At 46.5% G+C, this 15,184-nt stretch overlaps 1 protein-coding gene across 19 annotated transcripts in view; it reads right to left on the bottom strand.

The window, feature by feature from the left end:
• The window catches only part of COL26A1 (collagen type XXVI alpha 1 chain), a 208,518-nt gene that overhangs the window by 22,281 nt on the left and 171,053 nt on the right, over nucleotides 1-15,184 (bottom strand). For all 19 annotated transcript variants that reach the window (XM_034068817.1, XM_034068814.1, XM_034068818.1 and 16 more), the window contains 4 exons: nucleotides 7,937-8,090; nucleotides 5,078-5,122; nucleotides 1,871-1,987; nucleotides 605-757 (listed from right to left, as the gene is read on the bottom strand). In XM_034068817.1, coding sequence (XP_033924708.1) covers nucleotides 605-757; nucleotides 1,871-1,987; nucleotides 5,078-5,122; nucleotides 7,937-8,090 — 469 coding nt within the window. The remainder of the gene's footprint in view (nucleotides 1-604; nucleotides 758-1,870; nucleotides 1,988-5,077; nucleotides 5,123-7,936; nucleotides 8,091-15,184) is intronic.

The following is a 15,184-nucleotide window of genomic DNA, read 5'->3' as shown; positions in this document are numbered from 1 at the left end:
TAAACAAGTTAAATAAATAAACAAGTTAAATCCCCTCACACTCCAGTGACAGGAAAGGAGGGACAGATCACCATCTTTCAAGGGCTTTTGAGTCTGTAACTCTCTGGTTTGTGTGATGTGGGATAACACTGATGAACCAGAAATGCAGGTGGAAGATACATCTGTGGGGGCAAAGAAAATGCCGTTTCACTGCACCAGCACCTAACTGGCCAGACTGTTCTGTACCCATTTGTGTCTCACATGATGCTACCTGAGCTGTCAGGTCACTAGAGACCCTCTGCCCTGCAGCTATGCATGATGGAAGCTTAAAGGACACCAAGTTACCTCCTCAAAGCTATGATGAACCCAGAAAACAGGGCACAAGGAACTGGCTTTAGAAGAGCAGTGACTCAGTTCCTCGTTCCGGAGAGGTGAATTCCTCCAGCTTCTAAGTCTTACGTGTTCCATCTTGAACAGGAACTTCCAAGAGTCCCACACCACGGTGGGAGACTGTCGAGGCAGTCTCCTGGCAGGAAGGTGGGAGGAAGAGCTGAGCCTTCAGGAGGAAGTGCCTGCCCCCTCTGCTGGTGCACCAGGAAAAAAAGGAATTGAGAAGGAAACTTACTTTCTTTTTCAGCTGTGGGCTGGAGTGAGTAGAGAACTCCTTGTTGGAAGGTAAGAGGGAGGCTTGGGGTGGCTGGTGGCCCTGGAGGACCTGGGGGACCTGGGATCCCTGTTTCTCCTGGCAGTCCTCTCGGTCCTTGAGGTCCCAACAGCCCTGTGCAGAGGCAGGAGAGGGTGTGTTAGTGCATTTCAAAATATACTAATGATGCTACCACGTAAAAAGGCAGTAGGAAGACAAAGGATTTCTGTCCTGAACTGTAATTGTGGGAGTTAGTGGATGTGCAGGGAAATAGGAACAGCTTCCCAATTTTCCATTACTTGCCTTTAGCATCTTCCTCTGCAAAGCAGATTAGCCTTACTTGGCTCAAAGGTGCTGCAGAGCTCAGCTCCTGAAAGCTGAGAAAGAAGCTAAAGGCAGTGAGGAGTGAAATCAAGCGCCGCTCTTTCCCTTCGCCTCCAGTACACCTGTGTGTCACCTCACTGCCAGGAAAGCACAGGGAGAACAACGGAAACCCAGTCAGCCCAGCAGCAGACTGGTTTTGCTTCCTGTGGGGCTGGAAGGCTCTCACTGCAAACTGAGAAACCGAAAGGCAGACACATCCTTGGCCAGACTTTAGCCACTGACAGGTTGCCAGAAAACACCAAAAAGCATGCAGGGCCACACTCACATTGAAGGCATGCTCCAAGTTTCAGATCTTTCCTGAGCTCAGATGTAAAAGACACAGCCTTTCAGACACACAGAAAGCACAGAGCCTGAGCACCTATTGTGTAGTGTCACCCTCAGCAAAAGGTTTAGGCACATTCTGGCGATGAAGGAAGTCTCCCAGCTTGGCCTTGTAACCTTTTTCCTTAACATACAAAAGCATCATTAGTTTGACATCCTGGCATCTGGCAGCTTGGCACAAATAGTGGAGAAAAAGGGAGTTAAAACAGGCACACAGTGAGAAGGTTAAATAGGGAATGCTCTTCAAAGATCAGAGTGTTTTTTATGGGGAAACATGATCCTGGCTCTGCAGCTTTCTGGGACAAGCTCTCTCCATCTCCACAGGAAATCCCAGGGACTGTCATTGCTCTTGCAGGTGGCTGCCCACTCTGAGAGCTGCTGGTTAATTTCAGTACCCAGGGGACTCCTTGGAATAGATTCAATACCAACTGGAGATACTCAGCACCTTGTGTGTCCAGTCTTGTATACCTGTTGTCACAGAGAATGTGTATAAAGTGAAACATCTCCCATCATGGCAGAACTGCACCCTCCTTCAGAACTTACCTGGTGGCCCTGCTGGGCCCCTCTCACCAGGCTGTCCCTTCTCTCCTTTTGGTCCTGGTGGTCCTGGAAGACCAGTTGGTCCAACTGGGCCTGGAGGTCCAACCTGTCCTGGCAGCCCTGAAAGCATTCACAAAGGAAATTAGTTGGAAGTTAGGACACTGTTGAGCTCAGAAGGTCTTCAGCAACCTCGAAACCAGAGAGACTCAAAGATGCAAGGGAGAGAAATGCAGCTTTGCACAGACAGGGAGGTGCTGGCAAGAGCTGGCTGGTGCATAGGGCCAAAGAACCAGGCTGGACCTTGCTTCTCCTCTTCTTCCTCCAGTCTTTAATGAAACAAGCAGGCCCCCACACACAAGGCCTACCCCAAACAGCCAGCAGGATGTGGCACATCCAGCTTAGATGGACTGCTCAAAGCTAAACTGAGCCACACTGTCCCCTTCCCAAGGTCAGGATGGCTCTGGACAGGGTCTGGCTGGTCCCTCAAGCGCTCCTTTGCGAGCTTCCTCCAGCTACACGTGTCAGCTCCACAGGAGTGCCAACGTAGTTAAATACACAAAACATCTTTGCAAAAGCCAATCAAACCCTGTCTCCCCCTCGCTCCAGCTGATCCATACAAACCACCCAGAGATTCCGCATCAAAGACGTTTCCCTGTTTTCGGCTGATTTCATTCATCTAACAAGTGCACCATGCTGTGCACAAGCGTTTTGCATTCCTCACTAACATTAATGCACTCACACTACTGAACTAACTAGATGTTACTAATTTATATCAAAGAATAGGGTGCTGAGCAGCCCCATCTGGAAGTACCAGTAACAATAATTATAGCCCAGCAGGATGCTTCTTGGCAAGTCCACTCAGTCCCCCAGTAAGGTGCAGGCAGTGTTCCTAATAGAAAAGTGACTATTTCTAATGACATGAAATAAAATCTTCACGTTGGTTTCTTTAAACCAGCAAAATAATAGCAACACTTGGCAATCTGGAGAGTGATTTCAGAAAACCACTGAGTCTTTGGTTCACAAAAGTAGTAGCTGCTTTGGAAAGATACACTTATACACTGTGCAAACATCAGGGAAGTCTTTAATACCTTAGAGAGGTGGGTGAGTTAGCCTGTCTACTCAGATTAAGTAGTTAATGGCTATAATAAAGGCATTATATATATGTACTGTCAGAGCCAAGAGAGTCAGAGGTTCCTGGTTTCTGGGCTACCAAAGGACTTTGAGAGCATGGACAGATGTAAGCTACAAAGCCTGAGGGAAATCTGTCCGAGTGCAGAGTTCAGTGCACTCAGGTTTCCAGTTTTAGTTTGTACACCACACATTACCATAACCCAGCAGAATACAAGTTAAGGTTTGATAACTCTTAAGCAAAGTCCGTCCCCCTCTCTCATATCCAAGCACAGCACCAGGAGAACCTGCTGCATATAGGGGTAAAGACTGGACAGGAATAGAGGAAGAGAAGGTCAACTGACCCCTTTGCAGCTGGTACCAAAGGGACCAGGGTGACATAACAAAAACCAAGGCTCACAGGATTTTCAACTCCCACATTTGGATCCAGTCCCACTCTAGGTGTGGGACAGCCTACCTGGACACAAAACCTGTCCCTCCAGACATCCACCCAAACTCTCTGCATGTCTCAGAACACAGCCATAAACCCCCAGCATCAAATGCCCTTGGAAGATTCCCCTCTTTTTTTTCTTTTGCTGTTCTGGAGAGATGTCCAAATTATTTTTGCGTACAAATGAACTTCATCCATCTCTAAGCCATGGTGGAACTGGGCTGAGTGAAGAAATGGAACTTTCCAAAGGCTTTGCGTGGAAGCGTGTGTCTGTACTTTTGTTTCATTGTGCTATCAGTAAAGATGGGATCTGGGTACTGAAAAAGGAATTAGGTAAGGTTTTAATTTGGATCAATTTGCTTATCCACAGGAGACAAACTGCAGACTTGCCTGTGAATAGATGGGCTCCTATAATGGATATCACCTGACAGTGGATGCTGCACTTGGCAAGCTCAGGTAGATGATCAGGAGCCCATTTCAGAGAGCAAGAGCATTGCAAAGAGCTTCTACCCCCTACAAACCTCCCTCCAACACACCTGAAGCTTTCCTGCAGCAAATCCTTTCCAGCATGGATGAAATAACAGCAGAAACAGTGTTCTGCAAGCACCACACACCATCCTGCTCAGTGTGGGTCAAAACATCTCCTTGCTTGTATAAAGCAGTCTCAATCCTTCAGTTCAAGCTTTTTAACTCAGTGCTCTGAACTGCAGACCAAGAGCAATCACTTGCTGCCACCATCCTCAATCACGTCGCTGCAGTGGAGCTTTAAAGAAACTGGCACTTGCTTCCCTGAAGGTGGAAAGCACTCAAGGAAAGGCTGGGAGAAGCAGCACTGAGTAATGCACCAGGCAAATGCTCATACTGGTGACAAATGGTGTTACCAGCATCAAAGAGACAAGTGCAAAAGCAAGAAGAAACAGAGGATTAATAGGAAACGGGGGAGGGAAATGAACAGGCCAAATCTTCAGCTGCCATATGCAGTGACATCGCTCTCAGAGTGCTGATGCCCATGGAATGTATTTACCTTTCAAAAATATGAAACAAAAGGCCACAGGAAAAATACATAACCCCCAAAAGGTAGAGGGCCAGTATTCTACTGCTGGAGACCAAACCTGACATGAAGGGACCTGATTTTCTTCCTGGCACTCTCATTAACCTGCTACACACCATCTGTTCGCTTTCCTTCCCTGAGGTTTTCCGTGTACAGGAGCAGGGTGTTCTCTGTTCCTATGGAGCTTGGCAAAACGATGTCCTGACTATCACCAGCAGCAAATGGTGCCCCAGCAGGCAGTACCAGCATGATAACAACAGTAGTGGTGTCCCCCATCACTCAACACATGCTCTGCTCGATCTCGCCATGTGCCCCCCAGTGAACTACCCCTCATCAGGCAGCCCTTCCCTTCCCCTGTGTGCTGGGGGAACTCCATATCTCCAACATGCTCAAGCTGGCATTTCACCCCTTCAACCAGAGCAGCCCATGAGCAGATAAACCCCAAAGAATAAACCCAACCCCTCTGTATCCATGAGGCTCAGATTCACAGAGGACTCCTGGCCACAGGATCTCTCTGCTTTCTGGAACAACTCACATACAGGACTGGGCATAGAAACGTTTTGTGTTTTGAAAGGTGAAAGAACAGAGCCCATTTACTTACCCTGTGGTATTAGCTGCTCCTGTGCACCTCTGTGTCCTTTAGGCTCTAGTTTAAAAGATCAGGGTAAAAAAAAAACAAAACAACAAACAAAACAGATATAAAAAATTAGTTCTCTCACTGCCAACTGGCTCAGTCACTGTGTGTATGCATATGTGTATTTTCTTAATACTCAGGAGAATGTATCCTGTTGATTAACAAGCTGGTCAGAAAGTCCAGTGGTGCAGCTCTCTCAACAGCTCTGATTGCTTCTAAATGATTGTCTATTCTCAGCCCTGTCATTCACACAAGAAATAACTGCCCTAATAAACAGTAGCAAGTTTTCCTGGAGCTCAGCCTGGAGAGGCAACAGCCAACCCTGTGCTATAAGGTCATCCAGAAACACTCTTGCCATTTAGAGCATCTCAGTCTGTATCACCCATCGTTGTGTTAGGCACCTTATTTCCTCTAGCTGGGATTTGGGTTTGCTTTGGCTGAAAAACTAGCAACAGGGCAAAGTAAGTGATACTTCACAACAAACCTCTGCAAAGGGGATGGAAGGGACCAAGTTTTAGCTTTCCACAGCCCCAAATCACACGGGACACTCCGGTTTGATTTCCACCTACTCTAATATCAACTTGTTGAAAGATGTGAGATCTGCAACCTTGGTAAGTGAACCTGGGAGCAGCTTTGAGCAACATGTCACAGTACAGTGTTGAAATGATGCAAAACGGGCAGGCCCCCACCATCCTAAACCAACTGTGTGGAATTCCCTACGTGTCAGCAAAACCCACAGTACATTTCTTTGGCTGTAAATATAAGCTGGTGTGAGGAGGGAAAGAAGCCAAATGTGGACTCCAATCCATGCAACATCCCCACAGCTCCTTAGCAAAGCAAGCACTTGAAGTCCACAGAACTTGGATAGGTGCTGCAGTAGGCAATCATGTCAATGAGCAACTTAACTGATTACTTCTATTTGATGAAGGACACTGTCCTGACTTGAAATGGCCCAGTGCATTCCTGATTCCCAGTTATTACACTAGAATTGTTACCCACGCTAGGTTAAATAAATCAAGGCTAGAAAAATAAAGGATACAGTGAGCAAGGACTACACCAGGGACATGGGCACAGCCTGGAAGTCTGGCTGACAGGACACTCATGTACAGCATCTTCATCCCCTGCTTTCTGGAGGGGATCACCTCCTAGATTTACTGCAGGGATGGAGGGTGCTGATAGCGGGCCATGGAGTCAGCCTGATGCAAGTGCTGCAGGAGGTCTCTTCTGTTCTGCAGCATTGCCAAAAGCCTGGGTGAGCAGCATCCACTCCTCCTTGCTGAGCAGGAGGAGAGTATCATGTGTACAGAGCCTCTAAGAGGAGAGGGCTTTGAGTGGGACAGAATCATCAGTGCTTTTGCTGGACTGACTTCAGTACAATCAAGTGCAGGTGCAGAGATACTGTGACAGCAAAAATAAATGACATGGAGAAGGCAGAATGAGCATATAATGGACACTGGGGAAACTGTTTTAATTCAGCTCTGGCAGCTACCACTGTGGTTCTGAAAATACTCTGCAGAACATATTGTTAGTGAACCTCCCTCCATGTTGTGGCATCCTGTCAAATTATAAACATGGACCACATCTGGTCTATGTTGGTTGCTCCAAGTCTGCTGCAGTCATGAAGGGCTGCCATAATAAACTGCTAGGACTGAGAAAAGGAAGAAAAAAGCAAAGTAGGCCCTACAGAGAATAAAGAGCTAAAGAACTGCTCTGGGAGCAAGCACAGCAACTGACAGACAGGGCTTTGGAAGCAGAGAGCAGGGATCTTGCAAAGAGAATGCCAAGGTCAAGGAAATTCGATGCATGGGGGATCTGTCTAGCCAAGTGGGCTCAGAGGGATAATTGCTTCTAAGTGTATTTTTTTGTCATGCCACAAGAGGGATCATAAAACAGCCCATTGTGTTTGTGGCAAATGTGAAAAATAGAGGGCAGACTGCAAGTGATGCTGCTATTAATGGAAAAGTTTCTTGTCCCAGTAAAAGCAAGAATTACCCCCACACCGCTCCCAGACAGGCACATGCTGCATTCGGTGCTCAGTAGGTGACTATAAATCCTCCCCCATGATCCTGACAGCTCTCTGGAGTTTGCTCAGGAATGTTTCTGTCTATCCAGACCTCAAAATCCACATATTTTGGACTTAGAAACATGTACACTGAAACACACAGGCAGGCACAGTGGCCCTACTGAGGTTACCAGAAATCTGACTTTCTGGAGAGCAGAACGTAGCTCTCTGTAGATGCTTGTGCTAACAGAAACTGAGGTTAGCAACAGGTTGTTAAAGCTGGCAAAATGGAGTTTAACATGTTAGTTTCTGAGCTTAGCTGCTTTCTTCCAGGAACTCTGTTGCTGCCTTAACTCAAGAAGGGGCAAGAGACACAGACAGAAAATCCCAAAGACCCTCTCCTCTCAAAGGATCCTCGCTCCTGCAAGGGCAGTGGGAAGGGGCCCTGAGAACATCACATCCACCTTGCTGCAGCTGAAAGGATGGTTCAAGGTGGGATAAGAAAGGACTGAATTCCTCCCTTGTCCACGAGCCCACATGGGTGTTGGTGTGCGACTGCCTCTGTGTTCACAGCTCAGCAGAGAGGGAGAGACAGGAGGCAACAAGGAGTGGAACTGGATGAGCTTTAAGGTCCCTTCCAATCCAATCCAAACCAGTCTATGACTCTGTGACAGTGCAGAGATATGGAGCTGCCAATGCTTCCCTCTAACTCCTCTCCCTTGCAGCTTCCAATACTACAGCAGACTGACATGGCCCCCTTTTAGTTACCTACAGGAATCATGTATGTAGGGTGGGTGATGTGGTGAAGAGCAGGTTAGGCTTACCAACAGGTCCCACTGTTTTTCTCAGGACAGTCCCAGGATTCAGCAAGGGAAAGGCATCTGGTAGCAAATCATCATACCATGTGGCTGTAGTCCCAGTGATGGGCAGGTTGTTTTCCAACGGTGGGCTTCGCTCTGCTTCCTCAAGCAGGAGGATCTATATAGGGGACAGAGGGAAGGCAAACAAGGTCAGTGGGATGGTTTCAAACATGGCCTTACTCCTGAAGGGGTCTTGAAACTCCTCCCCTTACCCGCAGGAGCTGTGAGCAACTGCATCATGGACCACAGGGGTTTGGTGTTAAAGCTTTACTGGTTTTCTGGAAAGTGGCAGTAATCAGGGTAGGAAGCTGCTGTGTTCAGTTGCAAGAGGATCCCACACAACCCCTCCTTGGAGAAGGCTTCATTGCTTCCAGATTCAGCCTCATGTGGGACTGGGCACTGTCTCTCTGACTGTCTTTCAGTACTCCACTGCTGTGTTATGTGTTCAAATCCAGAGTCATAAACTGCTGAGAGCTGGTGCAAGGTGAAGGGCTGTGGCCTGGATACCCAGGTGCCTCAGAACAAGTACTGGTTGTAAGTCAAAGCACAAGTGCTGACCAATTAAAGATGATGGAGAATATGAAGCTTTTAAAGATCTTGGGTGCTTTAATTTTGATTTAACAAACAAAAAGGCACCTAATTTCCTTAAGCAGCTCTACTTAGATATAACAGCATATTACTAAACCTCACAATGGTTTCTATACTTTGTAAATGCACTACCTTCAAATAAATCCACATCCCAGTGGGAACCCCTGAGCTATCTGGGCCATTTTCAACCTAAGCTCCTTGGCAAAGTAACCCCATTACATTACATTTACTGCTGTCCATCAGGCTGCACTGCCCCGGGCACCAGTGGCCTGTATAAAACTGGAAGTTAGTCTTTAACATGGCTTCAAAAAACCTAAATGCCCACAAGAAGCAGAGGGCTGGGGAGGTGAAGCCCAGGGGAACGCTCACTGCGATTTACACACGTTTCTGATTAAAGTTCTCACAAAATTAGGACTTTTAAAATAAAGAGATACTTTCTATTTTAATCTAAATGCTTCATTTCTCTGCCTTCCTTTGTTTTTCTGGCAAAACAAAGTGGTCCCCAGATTTCTTTCAAAACGCCTAACCCATCAGAGCACTGATGGAATGCCAAGCCCATGTGCTCTGTTGCACAGGGGTTTTATCCCCCAGTTGCTAGACAGGAGCCAAACAGAGACTAAGGGCAGCACCCACTATGCCAGTGGCATCAGCCATGCCTGAGAAGCAGCAGCAACCTTGCCACTCACCTGGCAGCTGGATCAATCCCTAGCAAAGCTGCTTGCTCAGGATGGCTGCAGGATGCCCATCAGGCAGAAGCAGGGCTGAGGTTTCCAGAACAAGAGTTTTGATCCAGGCATCCAGCATCTCCAGCAAAATCTGCTTTCTAAGCACAACGTTACGGGGGGGGGGGGGGGGGGGGGGGGGGGGGGGGAATTGAGGAGAGTGCAGCACTGTGGTTTGTTACAGCACTGTCTCTTCCTGTTTGGAAACCACCTAAGCAATTACTGATTTAGGGATAAGGGAAATAAAAGAGAACGTGGCTCCAACTTTCCACTAAATCCCTAGAAGTTTCAGCTTTTACATGCTGTGTTGTCTTTACATAATGAAGTCACATTGCAATTATAAATGAGAGTGACTTGGCTCTGCTTGTTTGTTTTTTAACTTGCAATTATTACAAGGTTTATCACTTATTTATTACAAGAGATGGTGAGAGCCAGCATTGCAGCAGTGCCAGAAATGATGAACTTCCTGCAGAATGTACTGGCCTGACAGGGGTGAATCAGAAACTAATTAAACTGGGAGCTGGGTTAAGTGCGAGGGAACTGAACCTCAGCTGTTGCAAGCAAGCAAAGTTCTTCCTTTATTACAAGGATCTTTATTGATGGACTCAGAGCTTTGCTTTCAGAGTAATAAGAAAGGAAAAAGGAATCAGGTCACAATGCTTTTATTCAATGGCCTTCCCTGACACCAGGCAAGGAAGGAATGGGTTCACTCCAGCTCTTACACTTCTGTGCTTCTACCCAATGATTTATTTGTCAGACTTCCAAGGAATATGCCATCAGTTCAACAAACACTTAAGCATGTGCCTTACCATAATTGTTCTTAATTCCCATTGACATGGGACTCAAGTGTGCATTGAAGACCTTTTCTGAATCGTGTTACACTGTTATATTATCCCCTTGCTTCCTCAGCAAAACATCTGGATGTTGCCAAAGTATATTCAGCAAAGGAGGTAAAACTAATCCTGGAGGTGGTGAATTAGAGGAACTAAAGCCAGAGCAGGGTTAGGATGCTCCTTCTGCAACCAAGGGACCGACAAGGGTTGTTCTGGACAGTATTTTGCTGCTGCCCAGCAGTGTTGTGGGAAGAGGTGATATTAAATCCATAGCAGCAATGGTCAGAGAGCAGCAAACTGCTGCAGGGGTCCATGGCCCTCCCGGGTGGTGTGAGTGGCTCGAGCACAGCTCTGAAGGTTGCATCTGGAGTGGAACAGCTCCAAATAATTTTTATGGGCGATAATAAAAACGTGTTACCACATAATCAACACAAAACAGTGGCAACGGCCTCCTTTTCATTAAAACAACATGTTTTAAATGAGAGCTCTGCTGATAAAGGCTGTAAAAGATTTAAAGGCATGCACGGAATAATGCAGGATGCTTTTTCCTAAATGGACTATATACACATAGCAGTCATTAAAGCTCAAACCATAGCAACAAGTTTATTTTCCCTGGGCACAAAATGATAGAGGTCAGGAAGTCTCCAGACTTGAAATTGCTGAGAAATTCCAGTTTTTATGATTAGGACTGAAGAGGTGCCCAAAAGAAATAAAGCAGAAAGAAGAGAGCTCTCACATCCGTGAGCTCCACAGAGCCAAACTAAAGAAGGAAAAGCACAAGGGATTTAGTCACATTCAGAATCTCAAACTTTTTCAACAAGAGTGTCCTCTCCCAGCACAAAGCACAAACAGGGTCCTTCCATGTTATTGCAATAGCACTGGAGCCATTCATCTGCTCTCTGTCACGTCCTGTTTTTCTTAAGGCTGCCATTGCTGGAGTCAAGGGACTGGAGGAGAATTCCCACTTTCATTAAACCAAAAAAGAAAATCTTTGGCCCTCTGAGTAAACTGCCGGAAAATGATCCCACAGAGGCTCACAGCCAGGAAGCAAATTAGCAAAATGTGCAATGTATTAAAGGCTCAGTATTAAAGTCTTGGTAAATTCTAGTCAATAAGGTTGAGGTAGAGAGAGGGACAACACCAAGTGAAGAAGAATGTATGGTTTTGATTGGAAATCCTCATTGCAAGCAGTGCCCACCTCTGCTGCTATGACCACTTCCAATGCAAAAGTCATGCCTCCAGGAAGAATGGAGGCAGAAAACATCCTAACACCATCAGATAGATGAAGTATGTGTTCATGCCATGGGGAATGTCAGTCATGACAGCAACCACAGCAGGTTCAGAGAGCTAGCTGGAGGGCAGATCTCTGCAGAAGACATGGAGACCTTTCCTCCACAGTTTGTGCTGTGCTGCACGAGGTGAAAGATGGCCTCAACTCAGTGAAACACTCAGGCTTTTGTCTTTTTGCACATATGGAAGCATAAAGTCAAATCTGAGCCTAAATGGACATGCTGAACTAGAGCTTCTGGCAACAGAGGTCCCGCCGGCATGAGGGCCTGTCTCTGGTTTCCAGACCCCACCTCTCAGATGCAGCTGAACCGGGTCAGAAAGCTGGAAAGAACTGAAATGGGGCCACATCTCCTGCCAGCACCGCAGCGGGAGACGGGCCCGGGGCAGGAGATGGCGTGTGAAGGTGAAGGGAAGGCAGGAGGGATGATGCACTGCCCTGGCCAAGGAGCTCGCAGGCCAGCGCCAGCGGTCACTGCCTGCACAAGTCAGCCCAGGGCCCGCCGAGAGCTGTGCTCACCTCTGTACAGGGTCTGGCACTTGCTCTTCTCCCATGGCTCGAAGCCTGGCTCTTCAGTGTGGGGCCCGCTCACGCGCAGGGCCCTCAGCAGGGACATTAGTGTTATGTGCCTGAAGCTGGGTCCCAGCTTACTCAACCCACCTCCCCCTTTGCTATCTGCCAGCATAAACTTTCTGAACTTCAGACACATACCACATTTCTTATGTCAGATCAAAAGCTCCGGCCAGGGACGATGGAAACAGGAGGAAGGTTTTCATCTTCTTGAGATGTTCAGTGTCAGAGGACTGGTTTTGGCTTGCAGTGGCTTTCAAGAACCCTATTTTGGTTGTTCCCACACATCAAAAGAAGATTTCACAAACACAGCCTCCTCCCTTCATCTGTCCTCTGCTCACATTCCTGATGTCCTGTAACTAGTAGGTGCTAGAAACAAGGAAAGAACAGCCAGGCTTCCAAAGATTTCAAAACTGATAGAACAGGGTTCGGAATGCTTTTTCTTTGGATAAAAATCCATGGAAATGCAGGGGGAATTATTTGACACAATCCAGATGGATATTATTAATTAATAAACAGGGGATATCTGGTCTCTTGAAGCATTGATGGAATTAACTTCCTTCCATCCTTCTCTAAAGAGGAGGGAAAGAAACTGCATGAACCCAGCTCATCAGCTAAAAATTCCTGTGCAAAATAAGATTCCCTCAATCTTGCAAAGACACAAGCTGATTAATAATGGTAATTGCATAACTCGTTGGACATATCTTTCTTTATAGCAAATTATTTGGCAAAATACAAGTTTCTAAATCATTCATCAAGACACAGCTAAACAGGGAGTTTCACAAAACCTGATGGAGAATGGTATCTCTCTTGTAGCAATACGAAACCTGTGAACCCAAGGCTCCAATGCAGATGCAATTGCTTGGTTTCAAAAGCCAAAATACATTCAGTAAGTGTCCACTAAAATCCAAGGAACTGGGTGCCCAGAGAGAACCTCGGTGACTTCATTCTTACAACATCTTAGAAGTCTGGCCAAAAGGGACAAGATAATTAGTGCATGGAGGAGTCTTGGCTATACTGATAAATGATGGGGGGAGCAATAGCTGATCTCATTGTAGTGACCCAATTAGACCAAAAGGTAAGGTTTATGTCACCAGTTATTGCAAGGAAGACAGAAATGTGGACCTAAGGCTTCTACAAGTCCACAGGTTGCACAGTTCATGCTCTTTCTGCAAAGGTATTTGGGTTTTTGTACAGTTTAATGGGATTTCCAAACTAGATGATGCAAACAGTGCCCATTTCATCAGCAGGTACCTTCTGGAGGGGAGTCAGAGCAGAGAAGATGCAAAAGCACAGGCTAGCACAGGCAACGTTCGGCAGATCATCAGCCCATGGAGGCTTTGCTTGAGAGCAGCAATGAGGGACGGGCTGGCAGTGGTCCTACTGGGTCAACTGCACCCTGAGGCACCTGGAGAGCTTCTTGTATTGGTACACATTGGAGATTTACCTCTGCTGCTGTGAGCCCCCTGCAGCCTCCCGTCACTGGCACCCCAAAGTGTTATAGCCAGGGAAAGAACATAGATGTGGAAAGGATCCAGAAATCCTTCGATGCTGTACTAAGAGCTCAAAGCAGCTCAGAGTGAAATCAGATTCCTCATCATTATTTTAAAACACCTGATAAAAATACATTAGGGTATAACCTTCCACCATTAAAATCACATCATTTTTCTCTGCCCCATTTATTGCTTGTTACCTGCTGGGGATGTAGCAATGCTATGGACATGGAGCCATGCCAGACCAAGATGAACTCAGTCTGGACAAAGTAACATCTGTTCTCAGCAATGGTGTTGAGATCAGCTCTTTGCTTCTCACCAGGTGAGGAGCCCTCAGCTCTGGCTGACGTGCACACCAGCCAGCTCAATCAGGCTGAGATGCCTTGTGTGCTCTCCTTCTTGCTGGGCTCCAAATGAAAAGCTGCAAGAAGAGAGGGGCTCATCTGAAAAGGGGCTTGGTTCCTTCCTGCCTCACCTTAGTGCAAACAAAAGTGCTTTCCTGATGAAGCTCTACTACTGTTTCTCATTGAGGATCAAGAAGAGGTTTGCATGTTTGGGCTTCAAACTGAGAGAGGGGAGACTGAGCTGAGCTCTTAGGCAGAAGCTCTTCCCTGTGAGGGTGCTGAGGCGCTGGCACAGGGTGCCCAGAGAAGCTGTGGCTGCCCCATCCCTGGCAGTGCTCAAGGCCAGGTTGGACATAGGGGCTTGGAGCAGCTGCTCCAATGGAAGGGGTCCCTGCCCATGGCAGAGGGTGGGGACTGGATGAACTTTAAGGTCCCTTCCAACCCAAACCAGGGTGGGATTCTATGAAAAGTATTTTGCTTAAAAAACAAAGCTTGTAAATGGTGTCCCCAGGTATTAAACACACCAGAAGCAGCTCCTAATGCAGACGTAGGATTTGCTTGGCAAATTCAGTTGCATGTTACAGGAAAACAGAATCTTTCAAAGTGATTTTACTAAAATATTAAATCTTTTAACCGAAAAATGCCAAACTTGTAACTAAAAGACTTTGCAGGAGGGGATACAGCAGGAGGGGGTGTTTGAAGCCTTTCTGTGGTTCTGGCAAATGATTTACAGCATTGGCCAAACACATGGAACAGTGTTAGGGGACAGATTGCTCCTTCAATCCAACAGTGATAAAAAATAAGATCCAAAAATTACTAGGTTTGAGAGTGCAAGGATTTTATCTGTCATTGTGAAAGTATGCCCAAACAAAAGAAAGGCCAGTGCCCAAACTGCCCCATGTGTCCTAATCATCAGCATGATTATTGCTGATTAGAAACAGGCCAATGAGACAGATGCAAAGTTCAGATATCAACACTGACACAAACCCTGATTTGCCCACACAGTATTGGTTCATGGTTCCCCATTGTAAAAATCAGGTAGAAAGTTGCATTTTATTCTTGGGAACATTTGTTCTATTAACTGACCAACAGAAACTCTGTATTAAACTACATTTTACAGGGCTTAAGTTGTTTTTGCTACTAGAAACCAGCTATTATAGAGCTGCCTGTGAAATAGCCCAAATACTCCTTAAATTGAACGCATTACTGGGGCTGGAAAAGCAGATTCTGCACAGGGTCATTAGGAAACCTTAGAGATTGGATAAGTCACCTTCCTGCTCAGAACAGGAAAGAAATAGGTAACTGCTAGTGGCAATCACATGCACACCATGGAAATCTGTCAGAGTCCTTGAAACACCAAGCAACTGCTAATGT

The sequence above is a fragment of the Melopsittacus undulatus genome, chromosome 13 (assembly GCF_012275295.1).
Source record: "Melopsittacus undulatus isolate bMelUnd1 chromosome 13, bMelUnd1.mat.Z, whole genome shotgun sequence".
NCBI classification, from domain to species: Eukaryota; Metazoa; Chordata; class Aves; order Psittaciformes; family Psittaculidae; genus Melopsittacus; species Melopsittacus undulatus.
Note: the sequence above shows the minus strand (reverse complement) of the source record. Positions and strands in the feature narration are given on the sequence as shown.